General features: G+C 38.1%; 1 protein-coding gene across 1 annotated transcript in view; it reads left to right on the top strand.

The window, feature by feature from the left end:
• LOC133280110 (sodium channel protein type 5 subunit alpha-like) overlaps positions 1–19,756 on the top strand; it is a 34,710-nt gene extending 14,954 nt beyond the window's left edge. The window contains exons 14-27 of the mRNA XM_061474509.1: positions 154–354; positions 1,141–1,494; positions 3,196–3,633; positions 4,587–4,733; positions 5,803–5,923; positions 9,376–9,530; positions 10,225–10,398; positions 10,661–10,768; positions 12,394–12,672; positions 13,612–13,665; positions 15,045–15,186; positions 15,765–15,865; positions 16,268–16,538; positions 17,959–19,756. Of these exons, the coding sequence (XP_061330493.1) occupies positions 154–354; positions 1,141–1,494; positions 3,196–3,633; positions 4,587–4,733; positions 5,803–5,923; positions 9,376–9,530; positions 10,225–10,398; positions 10,661–10,768; positions 12,394–12,672; positions 13,612–13,665; positions 15,045–15,186; positions 15,765–15,865; positions 16,268–16,538; positions 17,959–19,157 (3,744 nt within the window). The 3' untranslated portion in view covers positions 19,158–19,756. The remainder of the gene's footprint in view (positions 1–153; positions 355–1,140; positions 1,495–3,195; positions 3,634–4,586; positions 4,734–5,802; positions 5,924–9,375; positions 9,531–10,224; positions 10,399–10,660; positions 10,769–12,393; positions 12,673–13,611; positions 13,666–15,044; positions 15,187–15,764; positions 15,866–16,267; positions 16,539–17,958) is intronic.
• The last annotated feature ends 1,913 nt before the right edge of the window (positions 19,757–21,669 follow it).

The following is a 21,669-nucleotide window of genomic DNA, read 5'->3' on the forward strand; positions in this document are numbered from 1 at the left end:
TCAATCCTCCCGTTTTAATTGAAAGTGTATTAGAAGTCCATAAAAATGTGTCTTGTTGACCTGTCCATGAATGCTACTTGTAGAAACGTGATCTAAGAGTAAGATAAATTCATGGCTACGTTTTAGGCTGATGCTACTGTTTCTTTGCCACAGGTTTTTACAGGAATCTTCACTGCAGAAATGATTTTAAAAATCATTGCTTTAGATCCCTATTACTACTTTCAACAGCCCTGGAATATTTTTGACAGTATAATTGTCACTTTGAGTTTAATTGAACTGAGTTTACCCAAACAAAGAAGCAAGAAAGAAAGGCGAAAAGGAGGAACCCTGTCAGTTTTAAGATCCTTCAGACTGGTAAGCTTCACACTTAATCAGTTGCATAAAACTTTACGTTGTGAATATAGCAGAGAATGCTTCTGTTTTCTGCTGTTAGGGTGCAGGAAATATATTATTACTTTTAATATTTTTTCTTCCTCTTGGCTGTAGGAATAAGAAGCACACTCTTAAACTACTTGTGATATTAAAGCCAGAGCTTAAATGACATATTTCTGTCGAACATTCCAAGAAATATGCAGAGGAAAAAATATTCCAGAGTAGTCATGTTACAAAACTTGTATCAAAAATATAAAAACCAGCACAGGAAACTTAGGAAAAAAGTGTCAAGAGTACAAATACAGAAAAACACCTATACTTAAAAATAGATATGAAAGGATAAGGAATTCATATAATATACCATGGACTGATTTATGTTGCTGTACCAAAATATAGGGTCCTTTTATAATAATACAGTAGTTGGTCTCTCAGCTTTGGTCCTTTGTGATACACCCAAGTTAGGCACCATAATCTACATCAGGTGCATTTTATGGATACCTACCTGTGCGGGCCAAAGACTAATCAGGGACTCTGGTTAAACTGGTCCTTTACGAGGTGGTTAGTTTATGTTTGCAATGTTTCTCAATTAAAGAAAGCCAACAAGACAAACCTATGAATACTTTTTAAAAAGTTTTAGTGTCACAGTGCTGCAAATATTGCATGCTGGAATAGTTCAGAATATCTAAAGTGTTTTTTGCAGGATTTGAATGGTGCAAAGATGGGTTACCTCTACTGATGTCTAACACTATGTTTTATGTTGCTACGCAGCTGAGGGTCTTCAAACTGGCAAAGTCCTGGCCAACCTTAAACACTCTAATTAAAATAATTGGTAACTCCCTGGGAGCACTGAGTAATCTGACCCTCGTCCTGGCAATCATCGTTTTCATTTTTGCTATAGTAGGGGTGCAACTTTTTGGGAGAAGCTATCTGGAGAACAGCCATAAAATAAACAAATATGGCAAGCCACGCTGGCACATGATGGACTTTTTCCACTCATTCCTCGTTGTTTTCCGAATTCTATGTGGAGAATGGATTGAGACCATGTGGGACTGCATGGTGGTTGCTGAACCACCACTGTGCCTTCTTGTCTTTCTGCTGGTCATGGTGATAGGAAATTTAGTGGTGAGTTTTCCAGTATTTTCTTCTCTTCATCCTGTCTATAGTTGAATCTACTAAATTGCTATCCCCTCCCTGCCCAACAAGAGCCAGTTTCCCTAAACACAGGTGGAAAAAATACTTATGTATGTTATGGTCTGCAAAAGCCTCTTGCCTGTTGCCTTTGAACCACTAACCATATTTTCACATTTCGTGTGCTTTGCACACAGCATCACCTGACCTTTTCATGTGGCAATGTGATGAGGAATATCTTTGCAGTAAATGTAATGCAGGCAACTATTTTTCTTCACATCTTGGGATTTGGATGTAAATAATCAGTAAGGCTTATGGCTTATCTGCTTGAATTAATGAAGCTAAATGTTAAGTCCTTCTGTAAATCAAAAAATCAATTTTTAATTTTTTCTTTTAAGAGCTCATGCAAGTACTGAGTTCTTTATCAGCAAGTGGCAGAATCTATACTCCTAGCACTGAAATCAAGATTTTATTTAATTATCTCTAAGTATATTTATATCCAAAAGCTAGATCCTGCTATGGCATACACTACACACTCTTACACACCCATGCTGGGGCATAAGAGGCAGACTGACTTCCTGGTCCTGGTCTGTCCTTTCTTAGTGGCCAAATCATTAAAAAATCTTTGTTTCTCATGTCATTCTTAGTATCATTCATTTATCAATTTTCCCTTAATTTACATGATTAATTTAAGAGAATTAATTTTAGGCAGCCCTTTATGGGAAATAGCTGTTCTATGGCTGAATCCCAAATCCCCTGGTTTGAAGTTCCACCAGTTCTACACCTCAGTGATTGATTTCAGTGATGAAATGCTGTGACTTATATTCATATCACATAATGTTAACTGTCAAATAGTTAAGTGTCTAGCCTACATTCTTTGTCTAGGCTTTCTTATTATGAAAGTAAACAAGAGGCGTGTCTAAGAGTGAGATTTATTCCAACCTACAGTCAGTAACTAAGACAGATGGGATGAACTAATCTCTGGAGGGTGAATGTTCTCTACTGACTATAGTCCCTGGATGACTCAGGTGTTTTATCTGCCCTTCTGACACAATAAAGTTTAAGACACACAGATCCCACCCAAAACTGAAACAACTGAAACAACTACAAAAATATCTAAATCCTCCCATTCCCTTAAAAAAAAAAAAAAAAAGAAAAAAATTTGTTTAGGTTTATAACTTCTTCCATTTAAAAAATTACTCAAAAGTAGGGTGGAAACCTCACTTTGAGCTTCTTTTGATTTTGACTTTTGTGACAATGTTGCAGATTTAATTGAATTGCTGGGCCTGAATCTGATCTCACAGGATTTTGAAAGCAGCTCCAGAGAGGCCTGATTTAATTCTAGTTTGAAGAAGGAAGAATCATTATTAAACCGACAAGCCATGACCATAATCTTTGTTACTACTGTAACCTTTGAAAAGTTGTTTTGGCCAACTAATGCATTTGGCATACACCAATCTGTTTTAGCTACTAATTTAAATAACTTCGGGGGGGGGGGGGAAAGGATCATGGGAACATTAAAATTCCTGAGGGAGAATTTTGCTTAATCAACCACAACTTGATCAGTCATAGTAATTGTGTTATTACATTGTTTGGATTGCTTAGTAAGGCTGAACTTTGATAATATCTGCTAGAATTTAGTTTTCCAAATTCTACCCTTGTGACTTTTAACTTGGTTATTTCAATGACTTTCAGGTTCTCAACCTTTTCATTGCACTACTGCTGAATTCCTTCAGTGCTGACTGTCTTCAGACAGCAGAGGATGATGGAGAGATGAACAACCTTCGTATTGCCTTTGCTCGGATTCACAAGGGATTTCACTTTGTGAAGAGTGTTACATGGGATACCTTTTGTGGAAAGCTCAAGCATATAAAGAAAGCTCACAGGAAGAAAATCAAACTGACTGCACAGAACAAACTTGGGTTCAAGTGTGAAGAAATAAAAAATTGTAAAGAGAATTACAATAATGAATGGGCTGAGAAAAATGGGGACAAATGCTTAGGTCTTGAAGATTTTGTTACCAATCCCAATGTATTTGTTTGCGTCCCTATTGCTGAGGCAGAGAATACAAGTGAGGATTTTGAAGATGATGATAAGCTGAGCACATTTACAGACACAGAATACAGCAAACAGGTAATAAATTTCTTCATTTACAGTGGAACAGTAGCATCATATGTATGTTGACGGATGCACGTAGGGTGGAAGACTGTCTCTAGCAGAGCAGGGTGGCATATGTTGATCTATTTCCAGAGTTACCAAATTTTGAACTAGAACCAAGAGTACAATGTTTAAAGTGAGGGTAAATTATTACTTGGAGCCTTTTAAAATCAGAATTCTTTCATGGTCTTAAAAGAAAGACCATAAATTGTTGGGTTTGCTGCAGGAATTCCTAGCTGACCTGCTGTGTAACGCACATGTAATTGTATAGCTCATAGATTGCCCACAGATAATTGTGGCAGTCTGTGGTGAACTTGGAATTATTATGTAACACCCCCCCCCCCCCCATTATGTGAATAATGCCAACTATTTTGGAATTATTTATATAACAGAGCAAAAATGCATGTTCTGCATAAAGAACATTGTCAGGGGCTGATAATACAAATTTATAGCTCTGGTCCATTCTCTGTACTTGTCCTTGCTGTGTATAGTATGTAGTGATTATTAGAAAAAATTAGAAGGCATAAGCGTGGATTGGCTTTATTAAGGTAATGTTTTTTACATGCTAGCATATGTTATCCTATGTCTTTGTGTTCTCTTAATTTTTCAGTTCTATTTTAGCCATAGAAAGTTGCCAGTTTAGTTTCAAGATTTCCTACCTTATGTGCCAGTCTTAATTCTTACGAAAAATTCTCACTTAACTTTGGCTAGTTCACTGGAATTCATTAGTTTGCCACATGTCTGCTGAGAAAAATTCTCCTCTCTCTATCTTTAGGTAAAATCAGAGAATCAAAAAGATTGTATCTTATGATTTTGTCAGGAGAGTCCTACTTTAAATGAAATGTATATCTCATCTTTCTTTCCCTTCCAACTTGTCCACCTCATAAAAAGGAAAAAGAAACCCCTTCTAATCCACAGATTATTTTCAGGATGAAAATCACCTGAGGCAAAGGGGAGAAAGAGCTAAAAATTCAAGCAGCTGGAGTAAAGGATCAGGATTTTCCTCTGAAGAATTCAGTGTGCTTTACTTAGGAAAGGATAGGAAGTTTGAATTGTCATCACCAGAAGAAAAAGAGGTAACAATTTTTTTTCCTCTGGCATTTACTTTCCAACTGTGGCCCAGAACAGGTACGTTTCTGTCCAAGAATTTTCTGGAGTGGGATTCAGTGGCAAAAGCAACTCTGAGCTTGCAGTAGTTGGTTTGGCTGATTAATGACAGTCATAATTCTGCGAATAAAATCAAAGCTGTGCTTGTTTCTAGGTATTGATATTTAAGAAGAAGTATGTATAGGAAACAATGTTTAATAGGGAAAAAATGACAAAATTTGATTCACATAAATAATTTATTAAATACTCTCTGCTACTTTCCATTTATTGAAACCTGAGTCCACAAAAAAACAAGAGGAGGGGAAAAATCCAAACTGATATTGAAAGAGAAATGCTTCCAAGTAGGAAATTCCATCATGTCTGCCTGTGTCCTAAGTGTCTTGATTTCAAGAAAAGTCATACATGAAATTATATTCTCACTATGACATTAAAGGTAGTAGTTTTTAATTAAAAATACTTTTTGAATAATTTTGAATAAAGAATACATTAAAAAAGTAACAAACACCAATATGCAAACATAAAAGAAAAGCATAGAGGAAGTAATTTGTAAGAAACTGCTGACTCATCATACATTATGTGTGGTGTAATGGGATAGCAAAAAGCTTTGTAACTGGAGAATACACGATTCCAATTTCTACTTCATAAATTCTGCTATGGGTATTCAGAACCTGACATATTTATCTCCTCCTGTTTGAATGTATCTTTGTATTATTTCATGGTTTTAACTCAAGTAGTTTATCTTGCTTTGAGGACTATATATGATCATAAGCAATTTAAAACCTCTCCAATCTACCAGTTTATTAAGTAACGGTTACATCTGGTCCACGTAGAAAGATACTGCAATTATATTTGGCCTCTATTGGCAATTCTAAGTTCATAAACGTTTAAGATCACTAAGTTTGTTCAATTAGCCACACTATTTGAAATATTAGTACATAGCAAAGTTTTAATTTTGAAATTTATTTTTTCGTGGGTAAATTTATTTATTTGGAGCTGAATGCAGAAAGAATCAAAACCTGATCTTATTTTGTTCCATAGTTTAACAGTGTCAGCTCTTCTGAAGGAAGCACAGTGGATCTGACAAATCCTGAAGATCTTTTGAAACAGATTCCAGAGTTTGCTGAAGACTTCAAGACTCCAGAAGACTGTTTTCCAGAAGGTAAGGCTCTCATGGCTTCACTACTGGGAAGTGAGACGAGTCAAAACCCAACTTGTTTCTCTAGTGATACCAAGTCAGTAGGGTCTGGGTATTTTCAGCTAATATTAGGTATCTGGAAACTGAATAAATAGTCCAAATCTTTCTGCCTCTCTAGTCAATGGAGAGACCGTGATACCTGAAAAATAACCTCCCTTCCCCGTAATGCCAACTGCTCCTAACTGGTATCTGGGGAATGGCATAGATCCAAACCCCAAAAAGGAGATTATTATAGTGAGGTAAGGCAAATTTCACTCTATTGGACAGAATCCAAGTCACTTCTGGAGTTTAACATGAAAGTGTATGTGATTGGGTCTCACCTGGCAATGACCACTTTGCACATCAGATTTGTTTGTACTGTTGTCCTGTCCGCGTGTGTGGGGAGGTGTTCTTTTGCTATACTCAGCACGGTTCACCGAAGAAAACATGGGAGCTCTGGAGGTTGAAAACCAAAACAATTTTATTGTGAACGTCCCTAAAACTGTCAGGAGGTGGCAGGGTCTTATATAATACCTGAAGCAGAAGGAAAAAAGGAGGAAGGAAAATAAACAGAGAAACAGGATCACCACCCTGTGGATCCAGCCACGTCTTCTTGGTCAGCAAGTGGAAATTCTTTCAGCTGTGGTCCCTGGAGTCCTTGTGATCCTTGCGGTCAGTGAGTCTGCTGGGATCCAGGGTGGAGGGAGGCACCACCTGGCTGAAGGTCATCTGCTTTTTTATAGGGTCCGGCCCTCTCGGACTCCTCCCGCGGATGAGACTCATCCGCAGGGGTATCAGGTAAACCCCAGACCCCATTCACGTTGTGCCCTGGCAGGTGCCGCTGTATCTATGTCTCTCTCTCTGGGCAGTTTGTTGCCCCGGCAATTAATCTTCACGGCCTCGGGGCAGAAAACACAGGAAAGCACCCCTCACCTTGGTGGAGCAGGATCCGTGCTCTGACGCCGGCCGTTTGCCCCTCGATAGCACACTGACAGTTCCTGCTGTCTTTTGAGATGCTTTGAGACAAACACAAAAAAGGGTCTCTAACCATCACAACTTTGCAACTGTATGAATGTTTATTCCTCAAATAGCGCTTTGTGAACTATCTCTGTAGCAAACAAAGGCACGAAATAAGCAGAGAAAAGCTTCTAGGATGAAGTGGAATTTCTGTAAGATGATAACCTGGGAATCCCTTCTCAAATCATCATACAACATCTAGCTTTAGAAATAGTTTCACAATTTGTTCTGTACCTTTTTGAATTCTTCCTGCCCTAACATGTTAGAGAGTTGGGGCTGTTCAGCCTGGAGAAGAGAAGGCTGCGTGAAGACCTCATAGCAGCCTTCCAGTATCTGAAGGGGGCCTGTAGGAATGCTGGGGAGGGACTCTTCATTAGAGACTGTAGTGATAGGACAAGGGGTAATGGATTTAAACTTAAACAGGGGAAGTTTAGACTGGATATAAGGAAGAAGTTCTTTACTGTTAGGGTGGTGAGGCACTGGAATGGGTTGCCCAGGGAAGTTGTGAATGCTCCATCCCTGGAGGTGTTCAAGGCCAGGTTGGACAGAGCTTTGGGTGACGTGGTTTAGTGTGAGGTGTCCCTGGTCATGGCAGGGGGGTTGGAACTAGATGATCTTAAGGTCCTTTCCAACCCTAACTATTCTAAGATTCTATGTGTAACAACACGTTGTTTTCATAAGATGCAAAGACATAGCTCTTGAGATTTTCCCCTAATAACCATCACTGCTGAAGGCCAGCAGTAATCACTGCACTTTCAGTATTAGTTGCAAAAGAATAAACTATATCAAGTCAGTTTATAGGCTCATTTCTTCCACATGTGTTATACTAAATGAATTATAACCGTAGTAAAATTCTTCCTGGTGCTACAACTTGCTCTTTGCTCCATCTCCATTTCTACCCATCCCCCGAGTTTTCTTTGATTCTGTTGTTTTCTGTCCATTCAAGCTTCCCTGTACCACAAATTGATCAGGAGGGACTTCTCAGACTTGCATGTGTGGAGCCCAGCAGCAGGTCCCACAGCTCTCTGAGCTTGTTTTCCTCCTCCGCTCCCAAAGGCAAAGCCTTTCCTTCATCACCACTTTCCCATTTAAGCACCACTTCCTGGATATTTTATCTGGTGAAAACATGGATAAATCCAATCTGGTTGTAATTGCTCCCATCCCCTCACCTCCTTGCCCTGTTCTGCAGAGCTGGCCTTTTTTAAACAGTGCACTTTCTGGGTCAATGAAATTTCTAATGCACAGTTTTAGGATTAAATCAATAACAGTGAAGCATGTAGAAATTATTTGAAGCTAGAGAGGTGATGTCCCTGAATGCAAAGTATCCTCTGTGTACTAATACATATTTTTACTGTTGTGTTATTCTTCATAAATTGTAAGGGAGATACACTATTCCTACATTGCAGTTAGATTTCTCCTGAAAAAAACAGAAGTATTGCATTAATAATACACATGCCAGGTTTCTGAGCTACAAGGGTTTTTTTTTTTCAAAACTCCTTATCAATGGCATTTTTTTTTTTGCCAGTACAGCCCTTAGAACAAAAGAAATGAACATTTTTGTTCCTTTTTTGGTTGGTTGGTTTTGGTTTTTTTTTTCCCTGCTTCAGAGAAGATTTGTGAAATGTTTTGTGCTCTGTAGTCCCAGACTGGAATGTGCCTGCTGTGGCCAAACTATCAGAAAACTTAACTGATGGTGCAGCAGAGCTGTACCTAACACAGATGTCTGCACAAGAAAAAAAGTTCTCATCTTGTGCAATCCCTGCCTCATCTTGCACAATACTGGGAAAACTGGGATTATTAAAAGAAAAACTATTAGATGTTTTTTACACGTTATATCCTGTTGTATATATGAGTTATATGTATGATACTATGCAATGTGTATAAGATATCATATACATATGACACATATATGCATTATTTTTTTCATGCTTGGAAACGACAGATGCCTTCTGACTTTTTTCACCACAATGAAAACATGAATTAGTATAGAGCATACAGGAAGGAAAATGTTAGCCAAGGTGAGTTAATTCTTGGCAAAATTAGTAAGTAATTTATAAGGATTTTGTAATGAGATTGTCAGGGAATGTCAGGTGGCCCCGGTGTCATTGTCTGATATAAAAAGTAATCTGGTGGGCCTGAAAGGAGATGTGTCCTCTTAGGGAGCCTATATATCAGCTAGAATATGACATAATGGGAAGTTGTCGAAAAGGGCTCCACCTACTTTATGTAAATAGGAGTTACAAGGCAAAAAAAAAAGTAGATGTTTCCTTTTTTATTTCTCATGGTAGAACAGGGAAAATGACCAACAGTGATGCAGATAATGTGTCTGTTGACTCCTCCCTGCCCCCAAATGTTTCTGGGGCACCCCTTCACATGCATGTAGATTCCTTCCATACTTTCATCGTTGTCTCTCACTTTAGGTTGTGTTCGATACTTTCGTTGTTATGTGGGCAGTACCATAAAGTCTGGAGGAGAAACATGGTGGAATCTCAGAAAAACCTGCTACCAGATTGTTGAACATTCCTGGTTTGAATCTTTTATCATATTCATGATTCTTTTGAGCAGTGGAGCCCTGGTTAGTATAGCACAGTTTCATGTACTTATTTAGAGGCATTTTTAACATTAATTTGCACACAGAGAAGTAGTTTTCAGCAGAAAACACAACAAATATCTTTGAACTCATCAGGGTTAAAAAAAGAAGAGGCTTCACATAGCAGTCATTTATTCACTATTGTAATTATTGCAAATGTATTATTCATATTATGAAAAATTATAAGAGAGCATGAGCAAAGCCAAAATATATAAATCTCAGAAACTGTTTCTATTCTAGTTGTATACTGGATATTTTTCAGGAAGTTATTTCTCATTTGTGAATTATAAAGGAGTTTTTATATCATTAAAAGAAATAAATGACTCTTAACAGTTAGAAAAAATAATACCTAGTTATCTTCAGTGTTTAAAAGTCTTGAAATAAATTTCCCAGAAGGCATATATTTTACTCCTAGGATCCCAGTGTGCATGTCCCCACATCATGCTGTACTATAGGCTGTACTATAGAGGCGTACAAGGCTGTAGTATATAGAGAAAAAGAAAGAGAAGGGACAGGGAGAATTTCAGGTTTACCAGCTGACATAGATTTGAGTAAAGGATTGCATTTAGATTTGTGTAAAACACTTACTGAATGATGAAAGGTTCTTAATAATGCTAGACTTCCATTTTATAAAGCTCATCTCTGACTTTTACCATTTATCTCTATGTTACAATTTCAGGCATTTGAAGACATACATATAAATGAGAGAAAAAGCATCAAAACTATGTTGTCATTTCTTGACAAAATATTCACTTTCATCTTTTTTCTGGAGATGCTTCTGAAATGGGTGGCTTATGGCTTCAAGAAGTATTTCACCAATGCCTGGTGCTGGCTGGACTTCCTTATTGTAGGAGTAAGTTCTGCCTTCGGTGTTTCTACAGAGGTTGTGATGCTGGATGTAGTAGAATTGCTGATTATTTTCTGGATACAAAGTTAAGACAACATTCCTGCCTCCTTTAATGGTGGTTTCAGGATATTGCACTCTGGATGCTGAAAATATGGGGAGATTTGGTTTTGGGTTTTTGTTTTTGTTTGTTGGGTTTTGTTTTTTAAACAGGAATAAAGGAAACAGGTGTCAGGACATTGCTAATGCTTTCTTTTGTCTTCCTTTTCAGGTCTCTTTAACAGACCTCTTAAGCAGCTCATTAGGCCCCATGAAATCTCTTAGGACTCTCCGAGCTCTGAGACCCTTAAGAGCATTATCTCGATTTGAAGGCATGAGGGTAAGACTGAATACAAATTAAAGCTTGTCAGTATAATAAGCATGTAACAGGTTCATAACTCATGACTGTGTCTTTATGAAGTTCACGTCTATCCCAAGTTCAGTTTAGAACCTATGAAATGAATTTATAAAAGGTTCCTCTGTACTTGGCTGCTACTTACACTTTCCTCTAGTGATAGATACTAAGGGCCATTGAAACTAAAAATAGACTAGGCAGAACTTTGTTCCATTGCTGCTCAGTCATTCTTGTGTTTCTGTCTTACTGAGGTAGCCAAAAATAAAAGAGAGAATAAGAACTGTGAGCACAATTCTCATTTTCAAAGTCTGATGACAAGCTAATTTAGAGGAAAGAATCACCTCCCTTCCACAAGTTTTCACTGTATTGATTTACAAAAAATTTAGACTATTAAGAAATACTTAGCTCAGATTATTGTTCTAAAGAGACTTCTTTCAAAATGCAAGGGTGTCTGTAGAATATTTGCTGCCTTTTTCTATCAAAGGAACACCTGGAACAATGTGAAGCTGCTGGACATTAATAACATGTAATTGCAAATCTACCATTAAGCAACTGCAGAGAAAGTTTCAACTAAGCCATATGCAAAGCATAACTGTACAATGCAGTGTGAAACAGTATGATAATCACAGTGGCATTTTGTCAGAAGTCTGGTCTATGGGATATACTCTGGCATGCAAAAACAGGTGATAGAAATATCTATGGCATCACTGTCACACACTTGTATGGTAATGCAGCAATACAGATGGCTCTTGAATATCTCCTGGAAGTGAGACTGAAAGCCCTCCAATTGCGATCCTATCACTGTGAAGGCAGAGAAAAAATTGCATTAAATTAATTAACAATGTATCAAAATTTCCATATTGGGAGTTGATTTTGAAACGGGTGCCATCATACTTTCTGGTGCCCAAAAGGATTCACAAAGCTTTTTCATTTTTCTTCTTGTCCATCGAGTTGATCAATTGCTACCTGACAGCTGAGTTGACTGCCTCCACCATATTCTCATGGTTTCCTTACACTACCCCACTTAATGAAGCAGTCTGTTACGTCTTAGCATGCACTTAAAACCTATATAGACATTTTTTATGATTGTACAGCACCTAGCACAGAAAAAGTACCTAGCTCATGGTTACGCACTCCAAACACAATCATAATCCACTAAAAATAATAGATTGAGCAAATACTAACAGATAGTTATTACTGGAACTTTTAAAAACTGCTTTGTACAGTCTTAATAATACAGTCCTCTGCATCAGTGCCTATGGATGAATAGTTCAGAAAATTTATGTTTGAAAGCTTAAAACAAACAAAGCATCCCCCATTCCAAACCCAAGGGAAAGGCATTAAGAGGGGGTGGTCTCACACTGTATTATACGTATGTGGTAGTGGCTTGCAGCAGACCAAATTATTTCAACTATTCTTTTGAAAGCCTATAATATACTATAGAGGTCTGCATCTTCGTTCAAGGTACCCCTGACAACTGTGGTTAGTATTTATATGGAAAACATTAGGTTTCTGTTTGCTGAGATGACTAAGCGACTGCTTACTGCATTGAGCAGATTCTTGAGCCCATCTTTGTTTAAGTGTATTTTTCCTCTCCTATTTCATCCAAGGTGGTTGTCAATGCCCTCTTGGGAGCTATCCCTTCCATCATGAATGTTCTGCTTGTCTGCCTCATCTTCTGGCTCATCTTTAGCATCATGGGAGTGACCCTTTTTGCTGGGAAGTTTGGGAAATGTGTCAATCTGACAGAAGAAGATTCAGAATTAAATAATTCAATCAATGACATAACAGACTGTAGAATGTATAATAACACAGGAAAAATATTCTGGGTCAATGTTAAAGTCAACTTTGATGATGTTGGCTCTGGCTACCTGGCTCTTCTTCAGGTGGTAAGTGCTGCTTGCCTTCACTAGCCAGCACCATGCCGTGTGGGCTTGACCTCCTGTCAACTCCTAACTTACATCTACGGGTGATGGAAGAGAGTGGTATTGTACAGCTGGCTCTTCCCTTGTATCTGGCTGTTCAAATGCTAGTACTGTGTGTACACACAAATAGAAAAAGGGGGACAAATTAAACCCCACTAAGGGCCACGAGGATGATCAGGCGACTGGAGCACCTCCCATATGAAGACAGGCTGAGGAAGTTGGGGCTGTTCAGCCTGGAGAAGAGAAGGCTCCATGGAGACCCCATAGCAGCCTTCCAGTATCTGAAGGGGGCTTATAGGGATGCTGGAGAGGGACTCTTAGTTAGAGACTGTAGTGATAGGACAAGGGGTAACGGGTGAAAACTTAAACAGGGGAAGTTCAGGTTGGATATAAGGAGAAAATTCTTTCCTGTTAGGGTGGTGAGGCACTGGAATGGGCTGACCAGGGAAGTTGTGAATGCTCCAACCCTGGCAATGTTCAAGGCTAGGTTGGACGAGGCCTTGGGTGATATGCTTTAGTGTAAGGTGTCCCTGCCCATGGCAGGGGTGTTGGAACTAGATGATCTTAAGGTCCTTTCCAACCCTAACGATTCTATGATTCTAAGAATTTCCAGGTGATAAAGTAAGCATCTGGTATACATGTGCTGTTTGATTCCACAGCAAGTTCACAAACCTGAGAGCTAGAGTCTATCTCAGAAGGAAATATGGGGCAAATACTGACCTGATTTGCCAAAATACAGATTGTTTAGCCATGAGGGTTGTTAAAGCCTTTAATAGACCATGCTAATGAAGGGTTTTGACCATACCATGTGCTTACTCCAATCTGTGTCATTCAGATATTGCAAATTATGTGAAGACTTTTACTCTGAAAGTTCAACATGTTTTCTATAATCTCTCATTCTAGGCAACATTTAAAGGTTGGATGGAAATAATGTATGCAGCAGTAGATTCACGAGAGGTCAGTCATTATAGTTAAACTATATTTTTTGTCAATGCTACTGCTTTCTGCAAAAGCATTATAATTTCTGTACTTTTACTTCTGCTGCTTGTGCCAGTTTTTTCCAGTAATTAGTTTTGTGATCTGATGTAAACATTTAATCTGTCAATGACTCATTACAGCTAATCTATTGTAATAGGGAGAGGAATTCAACTCCAGATCCACTCACCAACCTAAATACAGTTAACCACAGTGTAAGGTTTCCAATTGAGTTCACCTCCAAATGCCCTCTATCAGTGATGAAGATCTAGTCAATATGCTCAGAGGGACCTAGGCAGTATTTCTGCTCACGTTGGATATCTATATTGCTCAGCTGAACACCTCTTCATACTGTGTTGGCTCTACTAATAACTGGATGCCCATCAGCTAACAGGGGAGTTGAAAGTTCCCACTCACATGAAAGCACTTGCCTTTACACATCTTCTTTTATGAAAATCAAATGCGGAGTAAACCTGAATGTTTTGATGTAATATAGTCCACTTCAAAATGTAAAACCAATCTTCACCAAGAATTGAGTTATTGTGGCTAAGCAACCATTTAAAATACATTGTCAAGCATCAGGAGTACTATTTTGTCATTTTTTTATATTGTCAGTCACATTTGCTGTCTTATTAAATGTATCATCCAATGTTATGCAGAACAAAGGGGTATGTCTTTGGAGGCAAAGAATTTGAAATGAAGAGGCTATCTTAATTTGATCATGAGTTCAAAGGGGTCAAGTAATATTAAAAGTAACCATACATGAATTTTGTGTGTATTTCAGTGGATTTTTGTGTTTTGATTTGAAAAACTTCTTGCCAAGATTTTTAATGGCAACAGCTTGGAATTAGACTTCTAAATAGTTTGCTTGACTTTTCAAGCACTGAGCAATTTACAGCTCTTATTACTGAAGAAGCTGAACTGATTCTTCTGAAATGATTGTGAAAACCATGTCAAGAATGTCCAATTCAGTAACAGTTTCTATTCACTTTATTAGGGTCTCAATCAATTGCAAACTGTAGGGTTTTAAGTCAGGTTTGAAAATGAAAAAAACCCCACCCAACCCACAAAGGCATCTGAGCAATAATGTGTGTACGAGAGCATAGAATTCTGATGCATCTTGTAGTCACAATAAGAATGTTACTTTCTTCCATTTTGTTTGCCTTCCAAAAGTGTCATATACATACAAAATCTTGTGTTATGCACTACTGGTAGTTTTAAACTATACCAATTTTGTCAAAACTAGCAGTAGGTCTGTAATTCTGGGATCTATTTGTGGGAAGATCTGCAATATGAAGATTATTCTGAATTGGGCCCATATTGTTATTGGTGATTTTTCATGTTGCTTCTTATTTTTGCAGAAAAATGAGCAGCCAAAAATGGAGCACAGTCTATTTATGTATCTCTACTTTGTGATCTTTATCATCTTTGGATCTTTTTTTACCCTGAATCTCTTTGTGGGTGTTATTATTGACAACTTCAACCAACAAAAAAAAAAGATAAGTATACTGCTTGTGCTCCCAGGCAACTACTATATCTTGAGCAACACTGTCTTAAGAGAACATGGTCTGAGCATTAGTAATTAAGTCGGCAGAAGTAACACCCAGGGTGTGCTTCTGCCTCCATTCTTTTCTGCTATAATCAGAACACCTATCTCTTTCCCAGGGTTTTGAAGGCAATGGCATCTTCTTTGCAGCCCTTTAAAATTTTGCTCATTTTAGGGAACTGAGCATGCCAGGAAACTCTTTTTGAACATGATCTGGTACAGATACTCTGATGAATAGTCTGGATATTCAACAAGACCAGGATGTGTGAAGCCAGGGAAAAATTTGTTCCTGTCTTCAGTAGGTACTTTGATTTCATGCTTCCTGAGCTAGGCGTGTGTCACCCCAGGACTTCTGCTCTGTGAATGTATGGTTTGTGACACTGTTTTTTTGGGCACAGTTACACATTATGGAAAAGGCTAGTACTAGCAACACATGACAAAGGAAGGAATGTTAGTTTCCAGCATTTCAGATTTTGCAACTACCATTGTGCTGCTTTCATACTAAGTTAACAGTGACATTTCTTTAAATACTTAGGTGGGGAAGATATCTTTATGACTGAAGAACAGAAAAAATATTACAATGCAATGAAAAAGCTGGGATCCAAGAAACCACAAAAACCCATTCCAAGACCACTGGTAAGATTGTCTGAATCCTTCAAAAGAAAAATGGATTGCAAAAGCGCTATTTAATTCACTTAAAAGTGTGTGTGTTCATATACTGCATATGAATTATTTATACAGTCTGTATACTGATACTCAGACAGTGCTCAAAAGTAAATTTCATACCAAAAAGTTGCACTTAAAGATTTTACAAGTTAAATATTTATTAAGTTGTCTGCATAAATAATGTTGGGTTTTACATTTACCTTGGAACTGGTTAAATTTCAAGAGAGGAAGGGATTTTTATTGTCATTTTTATGTTCTGCCTTAAATTTCTCTGACTTCATTATAGTTGAGTGGCTTTGCAACATAAAACATGTACAGGTGAATACTCCCTACTTTCATATCTGATGCCCAATGTATTTCTTTTTTCTTTAGAACAGGTACCAAGGTTTCCTGTTTGACATTGTAACACATCAAGCCTTTGATATTGTCATCATGATTCTCATCTGCCTTAACATGATCACCATGATGGTGGAAACCTATGAGCAAAGTGAAACAAAGACTAACATCCTTAACAAAATCAATATACTCTTCGTTGCCATTTTTACTGCAGAATGTGTACTGAAATTGGTGGCTCTGAGGCAGTACTATTTCTCAAATGCCTGGAACATATTTGATTTAGTTGTTGTGATCATGTCACTTGTTGGTAAGTAAAATCTGTTTGGCAAATTATTTGCTAAATCAATTGTCATTCTTTTCAGAGAAAAATTACTAAAAACTTATCAACTGCAAATGGATGTTGCAATGGAAATCATAATTCTTGAGGAAAAAGGACTAAGAAACCCACCATTATTATATTCAAATAATAAGAATTTTTTTTCAAAATTTCTTCTATTTTCTTTTAATAGAAGTATTAACAATTAAAAGAACTTGTGTTATGTAAAATCTTTCATAGTGGTTCTTTAGGTTGCTTTTTCCTATTCTGAAAGGGAGAATGAATAACTGATCATACCAGTACCACATTATGTGATAATTTCCATTGTTATAGGTTTAATGCGAGCTAAGAAAATCTTTGATCAGACAAAAATTACTGGGTTTTGTCATCTGTGTTTGTAATAAACAATTGAGGTATACAGAGAATAGACTGGAATCAAATTATAGATGATAGAATTCCATTTCTGGAAACTCAGGCATGGCTGATTGAAAATAAGGGTTTACACTGTGTAACAGAACAGAAAAGAACAACTCAAATGTATCACAGGTTCAATTTGAAGTGATTGCAGTGGAAGAATGGGGTAAAGAGCTGTGGCGAATTTGAGATTTCTGCCAATGTAACAACTCCTAACTCCTGTATTGCCAAAATAGCAGAAGGCATTTAGGAGAAGAAAAATATTTTGTTTTTTTAGTATGACTTATGTTTTGAGTAAGCAAGATTCCAAAGAGAGTATGTCTCTTCCTTGAGAAATTAAGTTCCTGGAATGGAAATCCAGAAAGGTGTATCCAACACATCAAAACCTAGAAAAATCAAACCTCTTCTAGTGCTACTAGGTCTGTCATTTTTCATGCAAACTAAAGACAAAATAATATCCTATCCTAATAGCTATGTCCCTAATGAACCAAAAGTCATTGTCGAGAGGCATGCACAACTTCAGTGTCCATTGCTGGGTTTGTTTATGCATATCTTGACTATATCATCTAAATGATGACCATGACATTATTATTATGTCTTGTTTTCTCAGTTTAGCTTCGTAATGTCAGTATTTGAAGTCAAATTTAAAGGTAAGTGCATAACTTGCACCTGCTGAAGTATTCATGCAATGAGTGTCAAAGAAAACCATCAGTCATTGAGTGTTGACTGATTTGGATATTTGAAATTGTATATGGAAATGTGCTTACCATCCTTAGTGCAACAGGTGCTATATTCTGGTGGCTGAGGAATGCAGTTCATAACTGCTGCTTTCTACAACTATTTTTTTGAATCTAACTTCTATTAAAGGTTGTTCTGTTAGGGTCTCAGCACACATGCATCAGATATTTTTTCAACTGCACAGATATTGTAATTTCATCCTACTTACTAGTCAGGCTGAAATGCGAATTCTAACTAGCTGTTATCCTTTCCATTTTAGCCTTACTGCTTTCTGGCATTGGTAAAGCATTTGAACATTTCTTACCACCTACGCTCTTCAGGGTCATTCGCTTGGCTCGCATTGGACGGATACTGAGACTTATCCGGGCTGCCAAAGGAATTCGAACACTGCTCTTTGCATTAATGATGTCCCTACCTGCTCTGTTCAACATTGGCCTCTTGCTTTTTCTGGTCATGTTTATTTATGCCATTTTTGGCATGGCTAACTTTGCCTATGTGAAGATGGAAGACGGCATTGACGATATATTCAACTTCCAAACTTTCGCTAACAGCATGCTTTGTCTCTTCCAAATCACCACGTCAGCTGGCTGGGATGGTCTTCTCAGTCCTATTTTAAACACTGGGCCACCATTCTGTGATCCAAATATAAATGGTACTATAGGCGAATGTGGTAAACCTGCCATAGGTATTATTTATTTTGTAAGTTACATCATTGTATCATTTCTTATTGTTGTAAACATGTATATAGCTGTTATTCTGGAGAACTTCAATGCTGCTACAGAGGAAAGTACAGAGCCTTTAGGGGAAGATGACTTTGACATCTTTTATGAAATCTGGGAGAAGTTTGATCCTGAGGCGACTCAGTTTATAACTTTCTCTGCTCTTTCAGACTTTGCAGATGCTCTGGCTGAACCTTTACGGGTACCAAAACCAAATAAAGTTGAACTCATAGCAATGGATCTGCCTATGGTCAGTGGAGACAGGATCCACTGCTTGGACATTTTGTTTGCTTTTACCAAACGAGTGTTAGGAGATTCTGGGGAGCTGGATACTCTAAAAGTACAAATGGAAGAGAAGTTCATGTCTGCCAATCCATCAAAAAAATCCTATGAGCCAATCTCTACTACGCTCAGACATAGACAAGAAGAAGCATCTGCCACTGTCATCCAGCGTGCCTACAGGAGTCATTTGCTCCTGCGCTCTATAAAGCAGGCTTCTTATCTGTACCATCGCAGAACTTGCAGTATTGATACGCTTGGAGATGCTGCTCCAGAAAGAGAAGGACTTATTGCATGTATGATGGGTGAAAACTATGGTAGGAGTCCTGACAAGTCTGAAACTTTGTCCTCAGCATCCTTCCCTCCATCATATGACAGTGTCACAAGAGCCAATAGTAGCAATCTCGTGATTGAGAATGGAGAAATTACAGGTAATCAACAATCTCCAGACATTAAATAGTTTGTCAGTGACTATGTTACTAAGAATATTTTAAAACGTTCACAGAGGCTGATATTGTAAATACTTGTCAGCTGAGGCAGTTTCCCTGTTAAACAAAGTCTTTTGATCATGATTGGTTAACTAGGGTATCAGATAAATTGTAGCCTTTTGCTCTGCTGTGTTCAGCTTTGCTCTGTGTTTACATATGTAGAGAAAGGTTTGGGATCTGTTTGGTGGAGGGCACCCCACTGCAAAGCAGGTCCCACAGTGCCTGAGTGCTGTGGTGGATTCACATCTGCTGACGTTACCCCTGGAGTAAGAAGCAGAGAAAAGCCCAAGCACCAATGCATCTGCTGGAGAACAGAAAAAGAATGTTAGTGTTAAGATAAATTGCTGAAGGGAAAGGAGTTAGATTTTACCCTTAGTCCATTCCTAACTGATACTGTTATTATGAGCCTGTTAAGCAAATGGCTGATGATTTTCCTTTTTTTAATGTTTGGGTACAGATGTACCTCAAACATAGCCACTGCATGAGCAACGGGTATGCCACAGTGTAGTGGACTTCTTCCAATACGATCAATTCACAGAATAAGTCATGGCATGTATGCTATTGTAGTTGTGTTGCTGCAGCTTAATGAAATAATAAATGCAACTCTTAGTATTACAGAAGTTTTACTGAACTGAGTAAAACCTTGCCTCATATTTTGTCTGTGAGGTTTACTTTTTTAACCTGGTTTCCTTTGTCAGCAAAGTGAAGGCACTCTATAACAAATTGTGTTTGTTACATCCTTTTGTCAGACTTCACAGAATGGTTAAGTTTTATGCTCAAGTTCATTCCTGCCACTGTGGTGGTTTAAGAGAGACACAAGCATTTAAATTGGGTGGAAACTGGCAGTATTGCTTCAACTGCTCCCTTAGGTTTCAGTAACCCAGGCTGGGGAGTGCCATATGGGCCCCATATGAGCTGCTTCATGGTGGTGAGCATCATCCATGCCCATGGGATGAAACTTTAACCTAAGGTGGATGTGCTCCATTGGTGGTAGGAGGCCTTCCCCCTTCAGCCTGTATTTCTCTGATGGGAGGACCAGTTTTCTCTCTCTTTCAAAGATGAGAAGAAACCAAAGAGCGAGGAATATGGACAAACAGGAATTCTGGGTTGAAGCATTTGGGCCTGTGGGTTAACAGAAGACTAAGAATGCAATCACAAATTCTACGTCTGAAACTCTGTGTGCACATGGTCTCTCATGATCCTCACCACATTTTCCTTATGAAGTTCTTTATCTTTCTTCATGTCCTTAACTAGCTTGGGATTCTCAGAAAAACACACACCCAAACAGTGTTGTTTTTTGTCCTTTGTACATGTACTTTGGAGATGCTTCCAGCTGATGCACTTTGCTGTGTAATGACTGCTATCCTTTGTCATGCATTAGACAAAGTCATTAATTAATCATGACATTTTAATTTCTTAAACTTCAAACACATTACACACAACCTAGTTGCAATGTTATAGCTGTGTGTTGACTGTTGGGTTTGGCAGGTTCTGGAAAGGCTCAAGTGAGCTTTTCCTTCTGCACTGATTTCTGCCAGAAGGGAAACCAGGTTTTGTAACTGAGTAAGACCTGTTGTACAGTTTGCAACCTGCAGCAAGTTGCCTACTCTCTTCAACACCCCTTTTCTATTGTGGCAGTTACATGTCCTGTCTTGTATCATTTCCTTCTTGTGTCTTTTTCACCTCTTCAGATTGTGTGCTTTCTGGATGGAAATTCTCTTTTACTATGAAAGGTAAATTACACCTATTACTGAGACTCTGTTTTCAGTTAATATTGTCTGAACACTGAATACAAATAAATATTTATAGCATCTTTTAATTTCCTCTGTGGTATTCACTTAGCTTCTCCTAGCCATTCATGACATCATAGAATCTTTAACTAGTTTTGACTCCCTCATATTTTAAAAGAGGTGCACTGTGAATTTGTATTTTATCAGAGAAGTCAAAAGCTCTGTGCTATTGGAATCCAGGGAACTCTGTTCATTCATGACAAAAAAAATAAAAATAACAGCTACAAAAAAATTAATTAAATTTTTTTTTGACTAAAATTATTTTTAAACCACTTGTCCAGTTTGTGACCCACCACAGTTCAGGAGCTGACAACATGGCGCTTGTGAGATGCTGTTTCCCAGTCCTGCCTGTTCAATGTCTGATTCCCACAATGTAGAGAACCCATCAAGAAGCAGTAATGATGTTCCCATCAATTTGAGTGTGCACTGGACAGCCCTGACACCCGCTCAGGAGATTATATGTTTAAACACATCCATACTTAAAGGTGGTGCAACTCATCCTTGTCAGTCTGTGTGCCAGGAAGGGGTATTTTTAATGATAAGAATGGTTTATTGATAGCCGCATACAGAAGCTTCACTGAAGTCCATCTGCCCGGGAAGGCCACCCTGAAGCTGAGTCAGAGGTCCAGCATAGGAGATTGGGTGCAAATGATCATTTTCTACCCTAGCGAGCTGTTTATTGGTGCAAGAAATT

This window comes from Pezoporus flaviventris, unplaced genomic scaffold (genome assembly GCF_033815535.1).
Source record: "Pezoporus flaviventris isolate CSIRO_AGI_PZ_B2104156 unplaced genomic scaffold, CSIRO_AGI_Pfla_v1 ptg000079l, whole genome shotgun sequence".
Taxonomy (NCBI): domain Eukaryota; kingdom Metazoa; phylum Chordata; class Aves; order Psittaciformes; family Psittacidae; genus Pezoporus; species Pezoporus flaviventris.